This window comes from Ruditapes philippinarum, unplaced genomic scaffold, assembly GCF_026571515.1.
Source record: "Ruditapes philippinarum isolate M1 unplaced genomic scaffold, ASM2657151v2 ctg84_1_1_1_1, whole genome shotgun sequence".
Lineage (NCBI taxonomy): Eukaryota > Metazoa > Mollusca > Bivalvia > Venerida > Veneridae > Ruditapes > Ruditapes philippinarum.
In genome coordinates, this window is record NW_026865113.1 from 321761 (window position 1) to 348752 (window position 26992).

The following is a 26992-nucleotide window of genomic DNA, read 5'->3' on the forward strand; positions in this document are numbered from 1 at the left end:
AAAGTCCATTTAGGAAAGTCAGCATGTAAAAGCTTACATAAGTCATTCATATATATATTCCATATAAAAAATACATATTCAGTCACCTATAACAATTATCATCATGATACACATTATAGAGATTGAGGCAGAATCTTCATTTTTATACTAAAAAAACAACTTTGTTATGTAGAAACATACCACATTACATTGATAAATGTAACATCTGAATGAACATAACCCAAATTACTTCAACACGATTAAAAAGCAAATTAATTAATATAGAAATACCTGGTTTATTTTCCACTGGATTTACAATTGGAAGAGTATCATAAGGGGACATAATCACTGATACAGCAGACACCTGTTTTGTTAGAGCTTTGCAAAAGCCCAACTTTGTACAAATATATGTAGCATTCAACTCTTTTCGTAGTAGCTCAATAATCTGAAATGCATACTGATCCACCAGGGACTTGCATAATCCTGAAATCTCTTCGGCAGGAATCTCCCCACATAATGCCTCCATTGCAGCCTTGATTTCATCCTTGAAGAAAATGCAACAGGTCATAATTAAAGCAATCCTCAAATGAAAATCTTAACATCTTAAATATCTAAAATAAAATTTATCATATCATTATTGTTTATTGTTTTATACTATACACTATATGACCTAAATTGTGTCAGTGTGCTGTAAAACCAAACCAAAAAATTCAGCAAAAAAAAAACTAACAAACTATACTAGCAGTCTATAAGCTTTCTTCATATACATCAAACTTAAATATGATTAAAATATATTCAATACTTGCTTAAAGTATAATATATACAGATGTAATATTCAAATGTGATCATAGGAAAGGCTTATAACAAGCTATGAGTAAAACAGTTCAGCTATCTCTGTATGTATCATGTATACCATAAACTTAACATGTATATGTATACTGAAACAAAAAAGAAACTTTCTCCAAGTTTGAATGTAGATAATTATGTTAGTACAGTTTGTTTTCAATCCTTTTGAAACTCGATTTTTATGTTGAATAAACATATCGGGCTTTTATACGGGGATAACCTGACAGATTTTGTAAACAAAACGAGTTTTACAAGCTACTACATGTATATAAGTGTGTACATCTAAGTGGTACCCTTGAACAACTTGCACATACTTTGAGAAAGTTTCTTTTTTGGTTCAGTATATTTATACACTGACATACATGTATGCTGGAATTAATTATCACTAAATTTTAAAACATTATAAATCATATACGGAGCTGACATCTCTACAGTGTAAGCATCTCCCCATAAAATCCTACTTATGCCTTAGTAAAGAACCATTTTAGTAAATTTTGAAGAAGGTCTATAAAGCCCATTCCTGTACAGTATGGTAACAATCCAGCTATCACAATTGCTCATCTCTGATTACTTTGTGTTTAAGTAAGCTAGAAATACATCAGCATTCATATGAAGTCTTGTTTAAACGAAAGGTAAAACTTGCAGGTAAAACTTACGTCTGTTTGATTTGAGTTCAAGTAATATTTTATCATAACAACTACAGTATCACACAATTCACATTCCTTTGATGGGACCTTCACAGATGCTGTAATAAGAAAGTACACTGGTAATGTCCTCACACACATTATAAAAGATTGTCTATACTGTTAGTCTGCTACATTATCTTAACATGTTTTCATATTTCTGTAACATAAAACCCTTGTTTTTGTTTTTAAAAAAATCTGTTCTGAAACAAAATGTTTAACATTAACAAATGATACTTGATGTTAATTTGACAATGTGAAAAATATGGCCTAACTATGATCAAAAATAGAAATTTTGAAATCTAATTTAGCCTTAGTGACCTTGACACAATCAACCTGAAACTTTTCTTTATGGTAGAAGTCCATGAAAAAAGAACCAACACATTAATTATCTGAAATTCCTTTAAGAAAATGAAGGTGTTTTGAGTAACCTGAAGCAAGTGTGATACAACAGTGGAAGAAATTACCAAGCAACAACTATCAGAATAATACACAAGTTTTTGGTGAGCATGGCATTCTTATCTGGTAGGAGTTTTTTTTTAAAGGGATACTCAGGCAAATAAATGACAAAAATATCAAAATGATTTAAAGTACTCAAATCACACTAAAATAACTTTTTCTAAAGTCCCAGCATGAAATTCTGTATAAATTCTATATATTTTGGGTCTGAAGCGTAAATATATCTAGATGTATTGAACGAAATTTAGACGCCGACAGAATCACCGAATAGTTTTAAAACAAGCCATGTGACTTGAAGAAACCTTGGAAGTTACAATAACAGATTTTGTGGATATTGAATGATTGAAACAAGTCTAAGTCATTCATTTGATATGTTCTTTAACGTTACCATAGTTCACTGTGGGAACTTATGTGATATCTTAACGCTCTAACCTGACCCACGCGGGTCAAGTTAGGAAACCACCATTTTATTCTTTATAAGAAGTAAAGTTTTGTTCCTATGACTGCCTAGTGTATTTATTTTGAGGACATTTATAGAAAAATGAATGAAAAAATCAAAACGAAGAAATGTAAATTTTGCCTGTGTCTCCCTTTAACAAAAGACTAAAACTTTAATGTAAAATGTTCATTTTCATATCATTACATTATGCATTGAAGTAATAAAATCTGTAAGCTCATACAGTTCATGTACAAGTCCATCAATGCACTCTTACATTCTACGATATCTTTTATACATGTATAAATTGTTCAGATTCGGTACATGTGTAACTACAGAGCTGTCTAAAACGGAAATTTCAACAAAATATTGATAAATGACAGATACACTAAATTTAAGAAATATTACAAACCTTTTTCATTCTCTACAACTTTTCCCACTGGGAGTATATCATAAGGGGACATAATTGCTGACAGAGCTGGGGCCTGTTTCTTCATTTCCGTGCAAAGTCTAAGTGTACTACATATTTCATTGGCATTCAATTCGCTGATCACCAAGGCAATAATCTTGTCTCCATAAAGTGCCACAAGACTTGTACATACTGGTGCCAGCGAAGATGCATATTTACATAGTCCATCCAAAGCCTTTTCTAATTCAGCCTGAAAATAGATATACAAATTGTATTAAAATGCAGTTCATATAAGAATCATTATGTGACTCACAAATCTTCAAGAGTCTCCAAGATGAGGAATAGGCATATTTACAAAGACCATCCATAATCTTCTATGAAAATACAAATTTCCAATATCTATAAGGTGATTTTTAATTTTGATAAACATCTTCATGCTTCAATGTTTATATTACTTTGGAAGCATATGATTACAACTGTTAGAGCTTTTTTCAATATTTTAATATCATTAGTTTGAATAGTGAAAAAATAAATCACAAATATTTTTCTGTTATCAGGATTTTCATTTTTACCTGAGATAACAGATGTGCCAAAACAACCAATCAGCGAGGTCTAAAGGTGGGTATTTTTATCAACAGTCTTCAGCATTTTAAACAATGATAAGGATCACCAATGTGTTGTTAATGAAAATCCTGCGTTCTCTGTTTATCAATAACCTTTATGCTAAATTAACATTGAATTTGTTAGCCTAATACATTCTATATTTAAAAGCCATTATTCTCATACCTGTATACATCTTTATTAAACTGAATTGATTTCTTAACAAGCAATTATAATTAAGAAATAATATATCCCAAACTGTGATTTTATTGCTCAATAACATCACTGTTTGGAGTTCGGATGCGGGGAATTATATCACGAGGGCGTAGCCCGAGTTATATAATGATGCGCATCCGAACGACAAACAGTGATGTTATCAAGCAATAAAATCACCAATTTGGATATATTATTTCGATTCTAACACGACATCAACAAATAAATGCTGCCGTACATGATAATTAGATAAACTGCACCTGATTTGTTTCCGTACTTATTTTCAGCGCGTCACATTTTTAGTGGTTACGTCATGTGTATAACGATTACGTCACATATCTAAATATAGAACTTCAAACAGTGATTTTATAGCATAATAATACACACTTTCGGTTCTTCTATGTTCAATAGGGAAAAATGCGGGTCGTGTTAGAACAATTAATAGGACACAAAGAAATAATACATAAATTCTTACCTCAGTTGCCTTGTTTTCCAGTAAATATTTTACCATAACAACAGCTGTGTCACAGAATTCACACTCTTTTGAAGGAGCTTTCAATGCAGCTGAAATTAACAAATATTAGCAAAATTATTAAAAATTATTAAGTAAAACTTCATTTAGTGATAAAAATCATGTTTTTTTTTACACTTTACATATGAAAGGACTGTCAAAATCCTATGCCCCTTGTCTTACAATTCTCTTATACATGTAAACACCTATCTAGCTAGCTCACGGAACGTCGGTGGTTCTACTCAGTTGCCCCTTCGTGCCTGAAATAATGCACGGAAGGGCATCTGAGGTCTTCCTCCACCAGTAAAGCTGGAACGTTGCGATATGACCTATACTGTGTCGATGTGACGTAAAACCCAAAACAAACAAACATGTAAACACCATTTCTTATAGACAAAATGATACCCTTTCACAATGATCAACAAGAAAAAATAGCAGAGTGTGTGTGCTTGACAGGAAGAGAAAATGATGCCACTTTAATGTCTAGTTCTTTGTCCCTATCATACTTTATTCTAGGTTAAATTTAGGAGTACATTGCTAATTTGCAAGATATAAAAAATCAAACTACCCATACAGACAAAATGGTCCAATGTTTTTCTTTTATTAAATAATTTATTATAAAATGCACAACTAAAGTCACTAACACACTATTTCATGTAAGGTAAACAACAATCACTTACGTAATGTTTCCGGAATTGGTTTAGTCATGTAAGGTAGGTGTTTTGCTGGGCATGCAGTCATAAGTTGACATAGTGTCTTTGGATCTTCTTTTGTCTTCAAAGCACTGATTACCAAAGGTCCATAAACATTTACATAATTCAAACATGTCGCTGAAAAATTTCCTGGTATAACGCTACACAGTCCTCTAAGGTCGTTCAAAATTACATCCTGTAATAAACAAAGAATCATCTTATACTAGTGCGACAGCTTTTTTACACAATTAAAGAAATACACCAGTTTTATCTTTTCTAAGCATTTGTTAATAATTTAAATACACAAACATTAACCACTATACAAGAGCTGTCGGTAGGACAGCAACGCTCGACTATTCTTAGTGCTTGATTGTAAAAAAAAAAATGCTTGATACAGTTACCTCCTCCTGTTTACAGGTTGGGGTAATGATGGTGAACAAGTGTGCAAAGTTTCAAAGCCATATGTCAATGGACTTTGAAAATATTTGAGGTATTACAAAAACTTTAACATAAATTCTAAGTCCAAAAATGGGCATTATTCTGTCAAAATGCTTGATACAATTACCTCCTCCTGTTTACAGGTTGGGGTAATGATGGTGAACAAGTGTGCAAAGTTTCAAAGCCATATGTCAATGGACTTTGAAAATATTTGAACTATTACAAAAACTTTAACATAAATTCTAAGTCGAAAAAAGGGGCATAATTCTGTCAAAATGATTGATACAGTTACCTCCTCCTACTTATGGGTTGGGGTAATGATGGTGAACAAGTGTGCAAAGTTTAAAAGCCATAGGTCAATGGACTTTGAAAATATTTGAACTATTACAAAAACTTTTACGTAAATTCTAAGTCGAAAAAGGGGTGTTATTCTGTCAAAATGCTTGATACAGTTACCTCCTCCTGTTTACAGGTTGGGGTAATGATGGTGAACAAGTGTGCAAAGTTTCAAAGCCATATGTCAATGGACTTTGAAAATATTTAAACTATTACAAAAACTTTAAGATAAGTGGTTACGCAGACGCGGACGCCGACGCTCGGGTGACTACAATAGCTCTACTTATTCTTATCGAATAGTCGAGCTAAAAATAGTAATGACTGCACTCAATCAGACAAAATAAAACAATATTTGGCATCAATTGTCACAGAGAACATTCACCTTGCCTGTGGATCCAACCATCCTTAGATGACAAATAAAATGCTTTCCCTACTGAGCTAAGAGGGTGGTATTTCCATTATTCAATCACGATTGCTTTATACAATAGATGACTTCTCCTGATGTGCCTGTTATTTGTGATTTTTTTACTTTGATTAGAGAGACAATTATAATTGAAACCAGTATATAAGGAACAAATTAATAAACACTTTCATTGGTTGTTGAGATAAAATAATTGCATCAAAATCCCCATCACATACATAGGTAACAACCAAAGGAAAAAGGAGGGATGGGCAGTAGAATACATTCAGCAGTATCAGTCGTGAACATGCTCAACCAAACTGGCCCCGGGCCTGCAACATTTTCTATTTCCCTGTTTAGGTTTCCATTTTACTCTAATTTACTTATCAGTCTGCTTTTTTATTAGGCACATACAAATGCTATCCTGCTTAATATACAAATATGTGAACAGAACCACATTTATAATACAATACAAAATACCATAAACTGTCTCATTTGAACCATATATAAAAACACTTCACGACATTTCCAGACCATTAAATTGGAAAGAAATAACATTAGATTTGCAGGTGCCCTGTAGGGGCTTCAATCAGGTGAAATATTAGAACATTACATAAATCAGCATGTCCATTATTCATAAAAGAATAACTTGTGCTTACTTTCAATATTTACATTGACTTGATAATAAAACTATTGATCTGACAAAAGCCATGACATTTAAGAATATTCATGGAAAAAGATGGTCATACTGGTCTTAAGTTGCTCACTTTAAGTAAACTCTTGAATGTATCACATCTTCTTGTAACTTGATAACAATGAAAGATGGGGGACATGAAAAATCACTTTGTGTCTATTTGCTAGACTAACCAGTACTGGACAGTTGTCATATGAGGAACAATGGTGGTTGTGACCTTAGTAAGGGTAACAGTAAGGTAACAACACAATGTCCCTGGATTCAGATGCAGCTATCTTAACCAGTGGGCCATCTCTCTCATTGTAAACGATATATGAAACAATTTTACTTCTGAGCTGACCATCTCAGATAATACATACAACCTTTGGTGAAGATCTCTTTAAGGATCCTTATGAAATATTTTGTATTTCTAATGTTGGTAGCCTCTGAAATAAGGTAAAACCAGTTTATGTAATTAAACTGAAGATAGAACCATTTTAGTTGACTTTATATATCACGTTGGCCAAGTATTCATCAATTAATTCGTGGGCAGATTTCCTATTTGTTGCTTTGCTTGTGGTCTTATGGATCAAGGTTATTTAAATAAAGGTATGCAATACAATCAAACTCTGTGTGAAGGACGTAATCTCTAATTTTGTTAAAACCTGTGGTCCAACTCTTTTACTTTTTTTAATCTACAGCGTCCATGTTAATACTGTAAACTTTTTCAACAATTGTTTATCTTATGTATGTGTGTGAAATTGTATCTGTTTTGTATGGAAAGAAAAGAAATTACTAGCCATAACAGTTAATATGTTGGTTGTAGTAAACAAAAATTTGTGGTAGACAATTGATTTGAATTAGAGGAAAATATATTGCATTTTATGTGAATAATTTATGAAACATAATCTTACATTCATCATCTATAAAATAGTTATTTTAACCTTTACCTTGATGAATTTATATAACATATAATATAGTTTTGTCATGCTTGGCTCAAACAAAACAACTGAATGTGTCAATATTTGGTGATAACTTTCCGCCAGTTAACATTCAATTATCTACAAACTTGTAAATGATGATAATTGGTGAAGTATATTATTGATGAAGTGTAAAAACAAATCACGATATTAACAAATTTATCTTAATTTGGAGATTATATCAACCCACATAATATTTGTAACACAGTACAAAATTTGACCCTTACCATGCTGAAGTTATATAATAATGGAATAGCCCTGCTCTAAATTTGGAACATACCATTCCTGGTTTTGATTGATTATAAATATTGCATGTACTAAAATCCAGATGACTACAGTCTGGCCCTGTGGTAATGTACTGGACTAGTGATACAGTGGTTGCTATAAATATGAACAGTTCTTTATAATTCTTAACCCTTAACCTGTTGAATTTCTTAAATGGACTTTTCCATTTTCATTTTGGAACAGTCCATGATTGATTTTAGGTACATCAAGGTGAGAATTTGAAGTTTTCCAGCCAACAGTATAGAGCCAGGTCAGACTGCACAGATTTGCAGGCTGGCCTGGCTCTATACTGGTGGAAAAGACTTAAATCACTTTTGGCTTCAGCAGGGTAAAGTTAACAAAATTTTTAATGTACCTCAAGTCAAACTAAAACCAGAGTTAAAATACACAACTCCATTTAAGATATTTAGTGTGGTAAGGTTACATAATTATACACAGGTAATTCTATATTTTATAATTTTGAAGCATAAACATCTTAAATGAACAACATTTTACAATTAAGGCAATTTCAAAACACACTGCAAATTATCTTTGTAGTTAATGCTACAGCATTTTGTCTAGTGGAGCTTCAGATATTAAGTCTATAGTTAAAATAAGGTAATTTTCAGCCCAGATATTTTATTGTCCATATATGTAAAAGTAACATATGTAATTATCACCCTAAGAGACCTGAATTATCACTAAATTATAAGGTATCAACTGACCGAGAGATGCTATGCTATAATGAAAAACATCACATTTCAAGAAAAACTTTCCAGGAAAGAGGTTGTTTGAGCAGTAAATTATAATCTATCTAAGAGGGAATTAGTAACTAAAGTAAGTTTGATATTTTTATGTCACACTTAATTTTATGAAAAAAAAAAAAAAAATACCCAAAAAAAAATACCAAAAAAAAGATTACATAATGTTTATTGTTGATAAATATAAGTAAATTTGTTTATTTATATAACAATGTAATCAATAATGGATAAAAACAACAAAGATTTCAGCATCTATATTTTACAGTTTTTTCTTTATCATTTTGAAATAAAAACTAAACAAATAAATACCATGTATATCTATTTTTTTTTAAATGAAATATTTAACCAAATAATTTAAGAGTGTGTCAAGGCATGAACAGTGTTAGGCTAATCAAACCCTACAATTGAATACTACAATGTATATTATATTATTTTGTATTTTAATATTGAAATTTTTTTCAAATTATAACAGAGTACCAAAATAAGAGCATCTTTAGTCTCAATTCTCAACAGCTCCACTTTTGTTTCAATTTTATTCTTAAATTGAGTTTCTAAATAATTAAAAATCTCAAAAGAAGTAAAAAAGAAAAAAGAATTTTATAATTAAAGATGGAAATGATCCAGGAACTAGTGTAACCCTTTCCACACTAAATACATTAAATGGACTTGTCCATTTGTAAAGCAGGACCAAACAATTTATCATTTTTAGGGAAAATTTCAAAATATGTATACACTGAATAGCAAACAGTGCAGACCATGATCAGATGACACAGCTGAGCCGGCTGATCTTTGTCTGCACTGGTTGTACAGGTAGAATCTGTTGTTACTAGCAGGCTAGGAGCATAAAATCTCTCACTATTTTAGAACAAAATAATTTCAACACTGTATTAGTACCAGGGTAATTATTCAATTTTTGAAGGCGGTAATGATGAATGCTACTGGGGACAATGTAACAGACATGGTGAATGGTTCTACTGCCATTAAAGATCAAAGCTATGTGAACGAGGTGATTGAAACAGCGGAGAAAATGCACTACATCAGTAGTGGAATCTGTGTCCCTATCTTCATGGTGATAGGCATCATTGGAAACCTGCTTTCCATTATCGTCTGGCGGAAGAAACCACTTCGCTCATCGACTGGATTGTATTTGATTGCACAAGCCATTAATGATATCGGAGTTCTTGTGTTCGTATTTCTGTCCGACAGCTTGGTGATGCTATTCCCAACACTCAAGAGTAGATATCAGTTTGGAGTGTTCCACTCTTACATCGGGTTCCCAATCTTCTACTTCTTTGTTGTCAACAGTATATGGACACTGGTTGGTGTCACTGTCGACAGGTACATCCAGGTATGCTGGATCACTCAGGCTAAGGTGAGTTCTCTCCCTTTGAATTGTAATTTATTTTTTCAAGAAAAAGTGATATTTAAACAATAAATATTTATCATCAATGTAGATGTAACTTGTAAGATATCTTTGGCAACAACTCCAAAATTGTGAAAATGCTTTGAAAGTTTCAAGTGGCTAATTGGCATTACCACTTACTTTCTTAACACTTAATGATAGAAAATAAAATCTTATAACATATGAACACCTTTTGACCTGTTTATTCCACTCGTTTTGAAACAGAAATATACATTTTTGTATATCAAAGTCAGAAGCTAAGAGTGTATATAAACTTAAGGACAGGCCAATGTATAATGCATATCAGCATTTATTACAAGTTACTATTTTTGTCAACAAAAGGTGTCTTTTATTTTTGTCAACAAAAGGTATGTTTTATTTCAAAACAGGTATTGTGTACTGACAAGGCTGCTAAGACAGGCATTTTCCTGATAACAACGTTGTGTTTCATAATCAACACCCCACACTTCAACACATACTACCCTATCAACACCATTGACCGTAAACCAGGGGAACCAGCCTACCGCTATACAGAATTTGGTGCAGGAACAGGAAGCCAGATGTATGAATTCTGGGTACACTGCATGTTCCTGGTACTGGCTCCCTGGCTTACTATTCTCATTCTCAACATGGCCATCTTACGCCGGGTAACAAGCCTAAACAAGTAAATACTTTAAATTCATTACCTGTGTGTTATCTTTAAGTATTTCTTTATTTTATGATCTTTCCCTACAACAGGTCTCTACTTGTAGCAGTATGCCCAATAGAAGTTAGTGCTGATAGTAAATACTAATACAAGACTAAACATTCAAAAGAAAATGTTTCTTAATCACAACAATAATGTTATTGCGGGAAAAAAATCAAACATAGTTAATAATCTAAATGACTTGTCGACATATGACAATATTTAAAATCTGAATGAAAGTATGTTAATAATAATATTCTGAATTATATATATTGAAATACATAAGTAATGTTTACGTCTGTCAAACAATTTGAAATACTATCTCATATATCATATAGGACAATGCTGCAGAACCGTGGTGAGATTGCTCAGATGAAAGCCCAGCGCAGAGAAAATCAGCTGACTAAACTCCTTCTGACCGTGACCTTCACCTTTCTTGCCTTGATTGCACTTCAGTGTATCACACAGTGCTTCTTCATGATGAAGCCAGAATTTGTAAGTGATATATAAATGTGATACAAAATCAGTTTATTTGTTCTTTTAAGAATGAGATAATGGTTTATAAACTATTTACAAAACTATGGAATTTTATAATCTTTTTCATCTTCAGAAATGCAAACAAAGTAAAACCTTTATCATAAACACAAGGGGAATGATGTAAAAATAATACTTTAATGGTATGAATAAAGATTTCCATCTCATCCCATAGAAATCTTTAACACCTTTATAAATGCAAATGTATATTTTGTTATTATATATATTACATTTTCGAACATGAAAGAAAACAATTATCATCCTATAACATTGTATATGTATTTCTAGGCGGACACCAATGTTGTCAGCGAGTCATACGCCATTGCCAAGCTTGGCATTGTCATCAACTCCTCCATCAATGTGTTTCTCTACTGCGTGTCTGGAAAAAGGTTTCGCCGTGAAATGCTACTGTTCCTGTACAGCATTATGGGCTGTAGGTTCATGGTTCCAATGCCAGACACCAGCGAGCTGTATTCAGTAGAGAGGCGCAAGGCCAGTCAGCTGAGTGATGCTGAGAGTCAGAAAAGCTGTGACATGCAAACAACCATCAAGAGGATGGATACACCTCTTGAATGATTACAACAGGGTATTTGTCAGTCAACTTTTGTCACTAGCTTTGATTCTTCACCCTCAAAGATTTTAATGACTTCTTAAACTTTCATAACTCATTTAAGAAACTTGAACAACTTTAGTCTTTGTATTTACTATGTGTTGTTTCCTCACCATATGCCTTAAAAGCTTTCTTACTAATTACATGTTCTTATACCATCAACATAAAACCAAAATTTCCTTTTCAGTATTTGAGGCTTTATGATTACATTAATTGAAGTTAATCTTACATTACTTGAAGTTCTTCTGCCTATGTTTTCTTGATCTTAATTTACTAAAGCCAAAATTGTTCACGGAAATATCAGCCAAGTCATATTTTTATTTGTAAATCAAAACCTAGTTGATTAAGAATAATCCCTTGCTTGTCGATGAATCCAAGTTAGTAATTCAAAAAGTTCAACATTAGCACTTCTGAAAGTCTTCAACTATGTTATGTAAAAGTCAAAATAATCTTAAAACAGTTTACTATTTTTATGATAGGCATTTTCCTTCTTTGTACATTGTTAAGGAACTTACAGTTTATCAGATTCCAATATCAAGATACTAAAATTGTGAACACCATTCTGTAAAGCATGGTTCTACAGAGACATGGTTCTATAAAGACATGTTTTATTAGGTTATGGTTTAGACATGCTCTATTACGTTATAGTTCTATAAGTGCATGGTTCTACAGAGACATGGTTCTATAAAGACATGTTCTATTAGGTTATGGTTCAGACATGTTCTGTTAGGTTATGGTTCTATAAAGACATGTTCTATTAGGTTATGGTTCAGACATGTTCTGTTAGGTTATGGTTCTATAAAGACATGTTCTATTAGGTTATGGTTCAGACATGTTCTGTTAGGTTATGGTTCTATAAAGACATGTTCTATTAGGTTATGGTTCAGACATGTTCTGTTAGGTTATGGTTCTATAAAGACATGTTCTATTAGGTTATGGTTCAGACATGTTCTGTTAGGTTATGGTTCTATAAAGGTATGTTCTATTAGGTTATGGTTCAGACATGTTCTGTTAGGTTATGGTTCTAAAAGTACATGGTTCAATAAAGGCATGTATTATACAAACATCGTTCTATCAAGTTTAATAAAAGAACTATTGTCACGTATTCAGTGGTAAAGAACTTCTCTTATACACTTAGTGCTACAAGAAATAAAATTTCTGAAATATTGATGAAAAATATAATTAGCTGTGTAAAAATCAAACATTTCATGTCTTCATTTCCTGACAACCTTTATTTAGTGATACATTTCATTAAAGATCTTAGTGATACAAACTTTAACTTTTAGAATTTCTTGAAAAATGGTTATCAAAAATTGTTTAAAATCTAGAAAACTCCTACTTGTTGAATTGAAATTTGTATTTTGGACAATAAAACATCACTAAAAAAAAAATCTGTTTTATTTTCTTTCAAATTCTGCCAAGAAAGTGTTAATATTTGAACAGATTGGAAGTTCAACATTACCAAAACCATGGCAGACCCTCAACTAGGCCAATAACAAAAATAAGAAATTATCTGTTCAAAAGTCATAATTATTAGGCATTTATGTGTTAAACTACAAATAACGAAGGGAAATGGATGCAACAATAGACACAACATCAAAAGATTTGACTTTTGTATGATTATTTAAGAAAAACTAAAGATTAAAAATTTTTTCCATGACTAGTGGCATAAGCCACAATATGATACAACATACAATATAATAGACCCTAGATCATGACTTATTTGTGACTGAATATGAAGTGCCAACATATTATAGGCCATATGGGAAGTTTTCAGCTTTCATGATGGATAAAGACCTAAAGATTCCCTCTATAAATTATTCCACAGAAAATCAGACATTTATGTAGACACAATTAACCTTTGTAGATCAACTAGAATGACGTTCTCACAAGCTGCATATTCCAAAACATAGAAGAAGTCTGACAAGTGTTTCAGAACTTTCCACCAGCATATGATTGGTTGGATCTGTTTTCGTCTATTTTTAGTAACAAACTGGAAACAACTTTGCACAAATCTTGATGAACAACTTACCTCAGACACGTTGGCCACCAAGGATTCTGATACAGAAACAAACAACTGACACAGCTCGCATTTCCCATCTGATATCTTCTTTACTTGCGCTATAAAAAAATCATACAAAATATCATATGAAAATTACTTCACAACAAATTTATGAAAATGAAATATACATATTGCATTTATAGTTTATAAACTACAAGCTTATAAACACACTTTAGAATCCATGTGTAGCTAGTGATCTGTCATCAATAGAATACTAATCTGACGGATTAACAACTTGGCCATGCCACTCATATAATGATATTATGATATGTTGGATTTGCAGATACAAATGAGATTTTTAACTTATTTTACCCTATAGAATAATAGATTGTGTTTGTAAATGTCCTTTCTCTTCTGTCATTGTCATATGCAGATATCAAAAAATATACTAATAGATAAACCAATATAATATATGACAATACCTTTTTGTTTAGGGCAGACATCAATTAGTTGACACACATTCTCTTTGGAGAGTTTATCAATCATTTCATGTCCAAATTTCTGAACAAAATCTTCACAATGTTCATCCAGTAACTTGGTTGGCAGCCTTTTACACACCTTGTCCAGTAAATCATCAATTGTTTTCTGTAATCAGAGTAATATTTTACTTTAAATATATCATCTATTTTTCTAGTATTAAATCTAGAACTCTTAAATTATAGTGTGGCAAACCACTTTAAGTGAATCCTGCTTGAACAAAGTGCTTTAACAAAGTATGAATATCAAGATGGATTTAGTAGATACATTTTATGTTTTTACTTTTCTTTATTTATCTTTACTTTTTTATTCTTTTTTCCATTCCAAGCTCTAAGCATCTGTAATGAATGTGAAAATTAAAACACTTGAAAATTAGAATATTAAAGTGCCATGTTTATAAATAAAGTACGATAAATAAAGAAAAAACACAATTTTTGTTCAATGCATTCAGAAATGATTCATTTCATTTGAACCATAATTAAAGTAATTTTCATTAGAAGTAATTTCCACACTGGTTTCCTTCAAAAACCACTTTTAATAATAACTCTATCTAAGATAAGATGCACATACAACCTGGTTGGTGCCCATCTCATTATTAACCAGTGGACATATAACTAGAACCATTTAACATAGGGTAAGTCCATATCATATAGTTAAAGGGGTAATAGTGATTTTAACTCACAATAAAGTATATATATATAGTATACTCACAACAGTGTCATTCTTCTTAAGAAGATTATCCACGTATGTCTGAATGGTTAGACAAATGGTACATTCCTCTGACTGTTTCACATAGCCTGCTCCTACCATACCTGCTGGTTCCTCAACCTTTGTTAGTTCAACAGTAGTTACACTGGGAACCGGGCAAAAACCAACTTCTTCACAGAAAGTTGATGGGTCCTAAAACAAGCCACATAACTAACATTAATAGAGGATATGGAATATGTGTAGATTCAATGCTAAATTTATTGAACAATATGAATTATACTATACAAACCTGAGAAGTAAATTAAAGAACCCTTGAAAAAACAAATTCTCTGAACAATGATAAATAATGAGGCATAAATAACATGCACAACTTATTAGATTAGCATAGCTTACCTTGAAAAAAATATGAATTTAACAAGTTTGAATATTGTTCTTATTACACATTAACAAAACAGTTATGCTTAAATCTATAAACAGAAAGTTTTTATGATTGTCATTTGAAGAAGGTGCTAAACAAAATTAAACAGCAACACTCTCTGAGGTAAACTGTCAAATGATGATGTTAAGAGATAAGCAATTCTTTAAATATATTTTACATCAAATAGGACACTTAACATGTCCCCTTGAAATATAACAACAAAATGAGGAAAAACTTCATTCTGGCACATTTTACACTTTTGGGATTTTCTACAAACAACAACAAATCAACAAAACAACAATGATCATAATAAAGTATAAGTCATACCAGTTCATTCACAAGAAGTTCAAACAACATAGGGGCATACTCATCAACAAGTTCTTTACACTGAAAGAAAAAAAAAACAACAACATGTAAATTTTACATCAAATTTCTTAGAAAAACTTATTTGAAATATAATAAAAAAATCAAAAGGCATAAACATGTATTATACAAACAACTAATAACTTCTATGGTAATAACAATATAAATTGCAGTATGTGTGAATTATTGTAATCTCAGGGGCTAAAACTCTGTAAAATATTTAATTCAGATACTCTTTCTTACAATATGGTCATTAAACATAAATTAATCTTTTAAAGTATCAATTAATGAAGCCAGTTTCAACAATTACAGTTACATGCAGGCATAAGTTAAATAATTGTTTTAAAAAACTCACTTGATCTTGTAAAGTGCCAAGTTCTGGACAGACAACGTTCTTCACCTCATAAATAAACTTGTCCTGAAATATACATATAGATACTATGTAACAATTTGGACACCAACAGCGATAAATACTTGTCTCTGCCACCAAAAGTTCACCAGGTAAGTCTTCATATGTGTGTAGTATGACTGGAATCATCTTAACTAGTATTAACATATTTATTATAGCATGATTGTAAAAATCTTTCTGTTAATGCATGCTTTTTTTCTCTGTCAATGAACATTATTCAGAAACAAAAATAACACACAGCAATTCATTCTGTTACCTTTATTCTAACATGCATCACACTATTCCCCTATCAAACAGATAGAGCTGTCAAGTGCATAATTACATGATATATGCACAGCACAAAAAAACAAATGCTTACACACCACATGAAGTAAATTATGACATCAATAAACCAAACCATGTCAGGAAAATCACTTCTACACTCAATGTAGTTCAACATATTTTCATCAATTCTCTTTTTATCCGCATGTTAGAATGGAAATAGATATCGAAGTTTCTTGCATGTTAGTATAATAATGCATGGGTTTATTATTCAAATGCTTTGTAATTACTCACTCAGGCCTCAGTGACTATATTCATTTAAACTTGAACAGTGCATTTTTCTTCAACAATGCACTTCAAACTGATATTTATTCCTAAATCTGCAGGATTTCTATGAAAGAGTTCTTCAGCTTCTATTTTTGAAACAATATGTTAACAGTATGGGGAAATCAATATTAAAATTTAAAATAAGTTGGCCAACAGTATTGATGCTGATCTGGCTGTCCTGACTCTATACTGGTGGCAAGGGCCAATCATTTTCAGTGGGCTAAGGGCCATACACAGTAAAAGATTACAAAGTTACCTGATTAGCTTTATCTCTGATCAGTTCATCAACCTGATTAATTAAATCTTTACATACATCACATTCCTCATCTCCAACCTTGTTCCCAACTACACCCTACAAATAAATATATTGATATTTATAGCATTTCTTTAAATTCCCAATATCATGAGTTAAAAAAAGATTTGCTTTTAATAGTCATAAATTTCCTACTGCTGGCTTTTAAGCCACACCAATACTGTAAAGACCATGTGGCCATTTTTCCAACTTTATATATTGGAGAAGGAGACCTCAGGTGCCCCTTTATAAAACATTTCAGACATAAACATGCAGCCAAGTAGAACCACAATCCTGCTGTTATAACATTAACTGAGTTTTCTTTATTCTATACAAGTATTACCATGATCATTATGAACATATACTTGTATATCACATATATATGATTTTATTTCAAATTAAAACAAACATTGTCTAATTGTCTCTATTTCATTGAGCAAGAAACTAAAAAAACAGATTCAAGAGTTCCAATAAGCTTATAGCTTCCAAAACAATTTTAGTGTAATTTAATAATTCCAGTTAAAACATTTCTGTAGCAGATTTAAGCAGATTTTCTGTCCGATATTAAAAATAATTACATAACAAGCATGTATCAGAGAAATATGAGTTTTTTCCCTGCAAGAAATTGTAAATTTTGTTACAAAATGAATTGATTCAGCATTTAAAAGTAATCATATTTTACAAAATATAACACAGCAATAGTACAAATGTTATGTACCTTGGATTTTCTAATGGTAAACATTTTCTTCATCATCTGCATCATATCAACCTTGGTGTCAGCTGAGGCACACAGACCAACAATCTTACATGTGATTGTTGGATCCTACATCATATAATATAAATAATCATAAATCATTTAAACCGATTATATTATCATCTTTCATACTTAACCCTTATAAATACTTTTATTCATACTTAACCCTTATAAATACTTTTATTCATACTTTTTTATTCATACTTAACCCTTATAAATACTTTTAAATTTTGACATATATTTTCATTCTTGGTATTAATCTTCATGAAAATAATCAATGCAAAATGAGACAATAGTTTCTTTTTTTTAAAAATAAATGTAGTTCTCAATATGATTATATACGGACAATGTGGGAAGGAAATAATTGATACAAATAGAGCAACCAAGCCTAATTTTCCAAACACTCAAGTCATAACTCATCTTCACATGAATCATGTATTCATCAAAATTGAGAAAAGAAAATTTCTAGTAAATTGCATTCTAAATTATTATCTTCCCCTTAAAAGCTCATACATGAGCAATAATTGTCAGTTTGAATGCTAGTGGTTATACAATATTGTCTATACCATCAGTCTACAGTCAGGCCAACAGGCACATCTGTGCAATCAAACAAGACCATTATACAGCTGATTGCTCAAGCTCAGTATCTTGATATTAAAATCCCTTAAAATAACAATGGAGTGTTCCAATTTAAAGAAATGTACGTCCATTTTACAAACCTAGAGGAGTAAAGATTGAACAATTTCATTGTTAAAAATTTTTCCTCACAATAATGTTTCAAGAAACATAACTTACTCTAACCCTGAACTTGTTGGAAATGAAAGTGATAAGCTTTTGCCACAAGTATGGAACCTGGCTAGCTTGTACATCCATGCAGTCTGACCAGGCTCTATACTGTTAGAAACTCGTTTTTTGTATTATGATATTAAAATCCCTTAAACTTTAAAGTGCTCCAGTTTAAAGTAGGTTGAATCCATTTCACACATTAGGCAGGTGAAATAAATGAGTTTAACACAATTGTCATGAATCTTACCATTTGTAATTTATTGGCTAGCATTGTAATCAATGGACGAATATACGCATCTGCCAATTGGTGACACTGAAAACAAACTTTTTCTTTTTAAAATAAACTAGAACTGCCACTATGATGGCGTGAATACCCCCGCATACCACTTTGTCAGAATCAACAGTGGCCATTTAGAGCTCAAGGACAATCTCCCTGCCAAATCTGAGGTTACTAAGCCAGTGCATTGCTAAGTTATGTATTCTACATGCTTCAAATGTGAAAATGTCAAAATCAATACATTGCGGACAGGACATTTACTTTAGCAATTGAGAAGAAAAGCTTTTTTTTTTGTCAAGGTCCCTGTGACCTTGACCTTTGACCCAGTGACCTCAAAATCAATAGGGGTCACCTTATAGTCATGATCAACATCCATGCCAAATATGAAGACTGTGGGTCATAGGAATCTAAAGTTATTGGGCAGACAAACTTTTTGAAGTCAAAGTCCCTGTGACCTTGACCTTTGACCTGGTGACCTTAAATCAATAGGGGTCATCTACTTATCATGACTAACCTCCATTCCAAATATGAAGACTGTGGGTCAAAGGAATCTCAAGTTATTGGGCGGACAAGCTTTTTCAAGTCAAGGCCCCTGTGACCTTGACCTTTGACCTGGTGACCTCAAAATCAATAGGGGTCATCTACTAATCATGACTAACCTCCATGCCAAATATGAAGACTGTGGGTCAAAGGAATCTTAGTTATTGGGCGGACAAGCTTTTTGAAGTCAAGGCCCCTGTGACCTTGACCTTTGACCTGGTGACCTCAAAATCAATAGGGGTCATCTACTAATCATGACTAACCTCGATGCCAAATATGAAGACTTTGGGTCAAATGAATCTTAAGTTATTGGGCGGACAAGCTTTTTGAAGTCAAGGCCCCTGTGACCTTGACCTTTGACCTAGTGACCTCAAAATCAATAGGGGTCATCTACTAATCATGACTAACCTCCATGCCAAATATGAAGACTAAGGGTCAAAGGAATCTTAAGTTATTGGGCGGACAAGAAAAAACCGACGGACGGCCGGACAAGGTGATTCCAGTATACCCCCCTTACAACTTTGTTGTGCGGGGGTATAAATATCATATCAAAGAGGTCAGTTCATACTGCAATTACCTTTCCTGTAATGCTTGTTCAGGTTTGTACAAGATCATATACTAAGATATTTAAAATACACTATAACCTATAACCTCTGCAGATAAACATCCTTTGGGAGATTGATTTTAGTTGTTCCTGAGCCCGTTTAGTAACAAAATTTAATTACGCAGGTTTTCTAACAATTTGAGTCATTCACCAACAGGCAATTGTCAAACTACCAGCAGTGTTCTTTCACAGTCATCCATTTATTTTGGAAAAGGACCCTGGCATAAATTGGAAGAAATTACGCACAGAATTTGGGTAAAAATGTTTTTGTTTGTAACTGAGTAAAATAACAATTGCCTCTTCAATTTTTTATTACAATTACATTTGATTACTATAAGTTTTCCTTAGTAATTGACTGAATTACATTACTTTTACACTGCTTAAATGATTATGATTACTATGGTTACTTCTGATTACTTTCTATTTCTAGTAAACTCTATTCATGTGTGTGATCATGTATCCAATAATTTTATTCAAGCAACAAATCCCCGTGGGTTTTTTTTTAAATTGGGGGAAAGATTAGGTTATATTTTTTATTGGGAATAAGGTCCCTAATTATAACCCAAAAATATCCTGTCGTTTCTGTATTTGTACTAATCTACTTTATTTTGGGAAAGTTACAGCTACTTTCTCTTTAAAACTCTTTAATCAAAGATGGAGGACACCATGGAAATCTATTACAAAACATTCAGATAAAATCACAATCAATGTCTAGGATAAGAACTTCTGACCTGAGACTTACAAATCTAATACATGTACAATCTTGAACAAGGTTATATGATTATATAAAGTAAAAACAGAAACAAAAGGACTATTACTCTAGCTAAGGCATATATGAGCTGTGCCATGACAAAACCAACATAATGGGTTTGCGACCAGCATGGATCCAGACCAGCCTGCGCATCCGCACAGTCTGATCAGGATCCATGCTGTTCGCTTACCAACCCTATTACAAGTAGAGAAACTGATAGCGAACAGCATGGATCCTGATCAGACTGTGCAGATGCGCAGGCTGGTCTGGATCCGTGCTGGTCGCAAACGCACTTTGTTGGTTTTGTCATGACGCGGCTCATATGTTATAGATTTTAGACAAACCCTCACAAGCTTTACCATTAGGTAACATTTAAAATGATCAACCCATAATGACAATATTCAACTATATCATAATTATTATACTACATGTAATTATATAAATCATAAGGCAAAAATTACCTACATCATATGCAAATGTGAAAATTTGAAAACTTTCTATGTTACAATACTTTTACTATAATTTCTGAACACTGTATAAATATTCATTTTTTTTTACCTGCATACTAGGAAAACAATTGAAATAGTTTGTATATGTAGTCAGAGCTTTATTTCATTTTATAACAGAGGCCTTATAAAAGCCTGTTTGCAATTTCAAAAAGACCCCTTCACAATTTCAAATTGCCAGCTTCAAAATTAAATGAAATACCAAGTAGGGTTTGAACTGCTGCTCTTGTAAAATTTTGGAAAGTAAAATGTAACAGAATACCCCAAATATTGGACTAGTAATCTGTTCTAAAAATAGACAGTAATAAATAAGGTATTCACTCTTTATTAAATACTTGAATAATGAGCTAGGAGTAAATGGAACAAAAATTAGCTAACTGACAAACATGTGATCAACATTACATTACATGTTTGAAATTCTTTAGTTTACATTAACTCTGTGACACAAAGTTTGTAGAAATATCTTGAGAAATGTCGGAGGAGTTGTGCATAGAAGGATATTTCTCTATATATAACATATGTGAAATAACAAAACAAAGGGCCATAAATAGGTCAAAAATAATAAAATCACAAAATCTTGATAATACGCACTGGTTCACTCCCATGAAAATACATCTTAGAAAGTTTGGTTCAAATCTGTTGAAAAGTTTTAAACAAAGAGTAACTAGAAACTGAAATAAATTCATAATTATATCACAATAAATAATACACATGACTACATCAGGTGCTTTTATCATACCTGACTACCGAATGACCCAGTCTTGGAACAGAAATATTTCCTTATCAAGGTATACAGCTCCGTCTGAAAAGTATTTATACAATTTTATTTTAATAATTTTCCTATCAATCAACAAAATTTAGAACAGATAATTAAGAAGGGAAATATTCCCTCAACATTTGACATGTTTATTTCTCTAACTTTGTTACATAAAGTTCAGTATGATGATACCAGTATCATAACTTAAGTCGCCACATTTTTCAATATTCTATACACCACAATACATACATCCCACATACTGGATATCTTTATTTTTTGTAAGATAAATACAGTATATAATACCTGTTTTGCTGAATCTTCCATTAAGGTGTCTAATTCCTTGACAAAATCTTGGCAAAGTACACACTCCTCATCAGATGTTATAACACCCTGTATGTACATGAAATACACATAAATATATTTATTTATTTCACACCTTATAGAATATATCAACAACGCACATTCAGCATTTGCATCACATGATGTTCCCAATAGAAATCTTTATTGGATCTCTTCCTATCAATTTTGCCTCGTTTTCATTTACAGAGTACAAAAAGCCTGTATCAAATCCTCTCACACCCATATAGACTTATTTTCATTTCAGGAGTCCATCAGGTTCATATAACATCTCTATCACACCCCATATTGCCTCGTTTTCATTTACAGAGTCCAAAAGGTTCATATCAATTCCACATCACACACCATCTAAATTTTACATTTCAGGCATAAACATGCAGCCAAGTAGAACCACAATCCTGCTGTTATAACATTAACTGAGTTTTCTTTATTCTATACAAGTATTACCATGATAATTATGAACATATACTTGTATATCACATATATATGATTTTATTTCAAATTAAAAAAACATTGTCTAATTGTCTCTATTTTTCTTTGAGCAAGAAACTAAAAAAACAGATTCAAGAGTTCCAATAAGCTTATAGCTTCCAAAACAATTTTAGTATAATCTTATAGTTCAAGTTAAAACATTTCTGTAGCAGATTTAAGGAGATTTTCTGTCTTGATACTAAAAATAATTACATAACAAGCCTATATTGTAGAAATATGAGTTTTTTCCCTGCAAGAAACTGTAAATTTTGTTACAAAATGAATTGATTCAGCATTTAAAAGTAATCATAATTTACAAAATATAACACAGCAATAGTACAAATGTTATGTACCTTGGATTTTCTAACTGTAAACATTTTCTTCATCATCTGCTGCATATCATCCTTGACGTCAGCTGAGGCACACAGACCAACAATCTTACATGTGATCGTTGGATCCTACATCATATAATATAAATAATCATAAATCATTTAAACACATATGTATAGTATCATCTTTCATACTTAACCCTTATAAATACTTTTATTCATACTTAACCCTTATAAATACTTTTATTCATACTTAACCCTTATAAATACTTTTATTCATACTTAACCCTTATAAATACTTTTATTCATACTTAACCCTTATAAATACTTTTAAATTTTGACACATATCATTTTCAATTTTGGTATTAATCTTCAATGCAAAATAATCAATGCAAAATTAGACAACTGTTTCTTTTTTTTTTAAATAAATGTAATTCTAAATATGATAATATACTGACAATGTGGGAAGGAAATAATTGGTACAAATAGAGCAACCAAGCCTAATTTTCCAAACACTCAAGTCATAACTCATCTTCACAAGTATCATATATTCATCAAAATTGAGAAAAGAAAATTTCTAGTAAATTGCATTCTTAATTATTATCTTCCACTTGAAAGCTCATACATGAGCAATAATTGTCTGTTTGAATGCTAGTGGTTATACAATCTTGCCTACACCATCAGTCTAGTCAGGCCAACCGGCACATCTGTGCAATCAAACCAGACCATTATACAACTGACTGCTCAAGTTCAGTATCTTTACACTAAAATCCCTCAAAATAACAATGGAGTGTTCCAAATTCAAAGAAATGTAAACCAATTTTACAAACCTAGAGGAGTAAAGATTGAACAATTTCATTTTTCAAAATTTTCCCTCACAATGTTTCAAGTGACATAACTTACTCTAACCCGAACCTGTTTGGAAACAAAAAAGATAAGCTTTTACCACAAGTATGGAACCTGGCTAGCCTGTACATCTGTGCAGTCTGACCAGGCTCTATACTGTTAGAAACTCCTTTTTTTTGTATTATGATATCAAAATCCCTTAAACTTCAAAAATGGACTGCTCAAGTTTAAAGTAGGTTAAATCCATTTCACACATTAGGCAGGTTAAATAAACTTGTTTAAGACAATAGTCAATAAATCTTACCATTTGTAATTTATTGGCTATGATTGTAATCAATGGACGGATATATCCATCTGCCAAATGGTGACACTGAAAACAAACCTTTTCTTTTTAAAATAAAATATCATATCAAAGAGGTCAGTTCATACTGCAATTACCTTTCCTGTAATGCTTGTTCAGGTTTGTCCAAGATCACATACTAAGATATTTAAAAAACACTATAACCTGTAACCTATGGAGATAAAAGACAAAGATTTTAGTTGTTCCTGAGCTGTTTAGTAACGACATTTAATTACGCAGGTTTTCAAACAATTTGAGTCATTCACCAACAGGCAGTTGTCGAACTACCAGCTTCTTTCACGGTCTTATCCATTTATTTTGGAAAAGGACCCTGGTATAAATTGGAATAAAATATGCACCAACTTTGGGTAAACTACTTTTGCCTGTAACTGAGTAAAATTACAATTGCCTCTTCAATTTTTCATTACAATTACATTTGATTACCATAAGTTTCTCTTAGTAATTGATTGAATTGGATTACTTTTACCATTATTTGGTTAAATGATTACTATTATTACTTCTGATAACTTTATATTTTCTTGTAAACTCTTTTCAATTGTTTGATCATGTATCAAATCATTTCATTTAAGAAGCCAATCAGAACAATTTAATCTATCTCAGAAGTTGGACCAATTTGATTCTTTGCACCCATTGGGATTATTTTTTGAAATTGGGGGAAAGATTAGCTTATATTTTTGATTGGGAATAAGGTTCCTGGTTATAACCCACCAATGTTCTGTCACTGTTTCTGTACTTGTTTTTATCTATGTTATTCTGGGTAAAGTTACAGCTACTTTCTCTTTAAAACTCTTTAATCAAAGATGGAGGACACAATGGAAATCTATTACCAAACATTCAGATACAATCACAATCAATGTCTAGGATAAGAACTCCTGACCTGAGACTTACAAATCTAATACATGCACAATCTTGAACAAGGTTATATGATTATGTAAAGATATAACAGAAACTGAAGGACTATTACTCTAGCTATAAAGCATATCTATATGTTATAGATTTTAGACAAACCCTCACAAGCTTTACTGTAAAATAATCAACCCATAATGACAATATTCAACTATCATGTGTACCATTCAAACACTACATTGAGGTGCATGAAAACTTGCACCAATCAAATGGATAAATTACAAAAATAAAAGAAACCACTGACACGTTATTTGTATATTGTCATTATGGATGGGTCAATTTTATTCTATGTTGTTTTCAGTGCATTGCCTTGTTCTGAATTTTCAGTGAAACCATGTTCAGCAGATGGATAGCTCCCAGTTTTCTAAAAAGAAATCTTGTTATAAAATTGAGGTTTGTGATCTTTTGTAAAAAGTGATTGTTTTTGTTCACAAGTGATTTTTTTAACCAAGATAAAAACAAAACATTTACAGGGGTTAAATTAAATGGTGAGTTAGTAAAAACATTAACTTCTGATCTTACCATTTGAAATTTATTAGCAAGGAATTTAATAATCTCTCGTGCATAGGTCATAGTGAACTGGTGGCACTGAAAAAACAGATAGACAGTGCAGAGTAATATCCCAGCTACCAGGGCAAAAATAATATACCTCAATAATATAGGTAGATTTCAACTCAAATTTACTGTATAAATACATTTCTAAGCTCATATCTTACTTTAAAACTTATTCAAATGTCATATTTTTAGAAGAAATAGAACACAATTAAAATAATTGATTATTATCTTTTAGTTATTAAGCAAGAAGTCAGGTAAGTTTATTTGTGAGACTTCATATACAATGTTAGTATAAGCAAGCATATTATTGGTACATGTGTATAAACACTATTTTAATCATATTTAATAATAGGTCAAATTTCATTGCATAAACACCTCATCATAACAACTCTTAACCTGCTGGAACCTTTGCCTTTAGCCTTTAGCATGAAGCCAGGAGGCATGGCCAAGTAGTTGTAATCTAATGATTGCTAGTTGCATGGGTTCAAAACCTGTCAGGGGCAAAGTCAATGTCTCCTTGAGCTTGAAACTTTACACTTATTGCTTAGTACTGGTTGGTTCCAGGAAAGGATTTGAAAGTGAATCCATAAGCTTAAAGTTTCCTACACAATCAAACTAAAACAAATTCAATATAAACCAAACATTAGCCTTTGCAACCAGTGTATAAATAGGATAACCTGCACTTTCATAGTCTGACTAGGCTCTATACTGTGAGCAGCTCAATATGATTCAATGTTTACTGTCTCAAATTTAAAGCAGGACAGATAAGGTTACACACATTCTGCAGGTTAAGGGTTAAAGATGGGTATTTTTCTGTTATTTAAAGTAGCATACCTCCAGATTCATGCTAATTTTCATGAAAATTTTGAAAATGTATTGAAAAGTAAAATAAAGACAAGTGCACAAAAACAAAATATGTGCACATTGCAAGAGCACATAAAATCAACGTAAACAAGATATGTTT

General features: G+C 31.8%; 2 protein-coding genes across 9 annotated transcripts in view; one reads left to right on the forward strand and one right to left on the reverse strand.

Annotated features, from left to right (window-relative positions):
• Window positions 1-26992, reverse strand: part of LOC132727883 (uncharacterized) — an 80973-nt gene that overhangs the window by 23227 nt on the left and 30754 nt on the right. For 3 of the 8 annotated variants that reach the window (XM_060713477.1, XM_060713476.1, XM_060713474.1), the window contains exons 12-28: window positions 24511-24576; window positions 23385-23489; window positions 22507-22593; window positions 22186-22248; window positions 19016-19081; window positions 17947-18051; window positions 17193-17288; window positions 16295-16357; window positions 15904-15963; window positions 15162-15350; window positions 14396-14558; window positions 13944-14032; window positions 4817-5024; window positions 4101-4189; window positions 2816-3062; window positions 1482-1570; window positions 271-523 (exon numbers count right to left, since the gene is read on the reverse strand). In XM_060713477.1, coding sequence (XP_060569460.1) covers window positions 271-523; window positions 1482-1570; window positions 2816-3062; window positions 4101-4189; window positions 4817-5024; window positions 13944-14032; window positions 14396-14558; window positions 15162-15350; window positions 15904-15963; window positions 16295-16357; window positions 17193-17288; window positions 17947-18051; window positions 19016-19081; window positions 22186-22248; window positions 22507-22593; window positions 23385-23489; window positions 24511-24576 — 2038 coding nt within the window. Of the gene's footprint in view, window positions 1-270; window positions 524-1481; window positions 1571-2815; window positions 3063-4100; window positions 4190-4816; window positions 5025-13943; window positions 14033-14395; window positions 14559-15161; window positions 15351-15903; window positions 15964-16294; window positions 16358-17192; window positions 17289-17946; window positions 18052-19015; window positions 19082-22185; window positions 22249-22506; window positions 22594-23384; window positions 23490-24510; window positions 24577-25995; window positions 26062-26992 lie in introns of all 8 variants that reach the window. The other 5 variants (XM_060713475.1, XM_060713479.1, XM_060713478.1 and 2 more) reach the window with 5 other exon arrangements.
• LOC132727885 (FMRFamide receptor-like) lies at window positions 8450-12116 on the forward strand. The gene is made up of 5 exons (XM_060713482.1): window positions 8450-8756; window positions 9600-10052; window positions 10472-10746; window positions 11106-11262; window positions 11590-12116. Exons 2-5 carry the CDS (start codon window positions 9606-9608, stop codon window positions 11875-11877), a joined length of 1167 nt encoding a protein of 388 aa, XP_060569465.1. The 5' UTR covers window positions 8450-8756; window positions 9600-9605; the 3' UTR covers window positions 11878-12116.

Excerpts from the sequence above, each read along its gene's own strand:
- LOC132727885 (XM_060713482.1), top strand. The coding sequence starts at position 9,606 with ATGATGAATGCTACTGGGGACAATGTAACAGACATGGTGAATGGTTCT. Across the intron at positions 10,747-11,105 it reads CGGGTAACAAGCCTAAACAA|GACAATGCTGCAGAACCGTG; the intron begins GTAAATACTTTA and ends TATATCATATAG. Across the intron at positions 11,263-11,589 it reads TCATGATGAAGCCAGAATTT|GCGGACACCAATGTTGTCAG; the intron begins GTAAGTGATATA and ends ATGTATTTCTAG.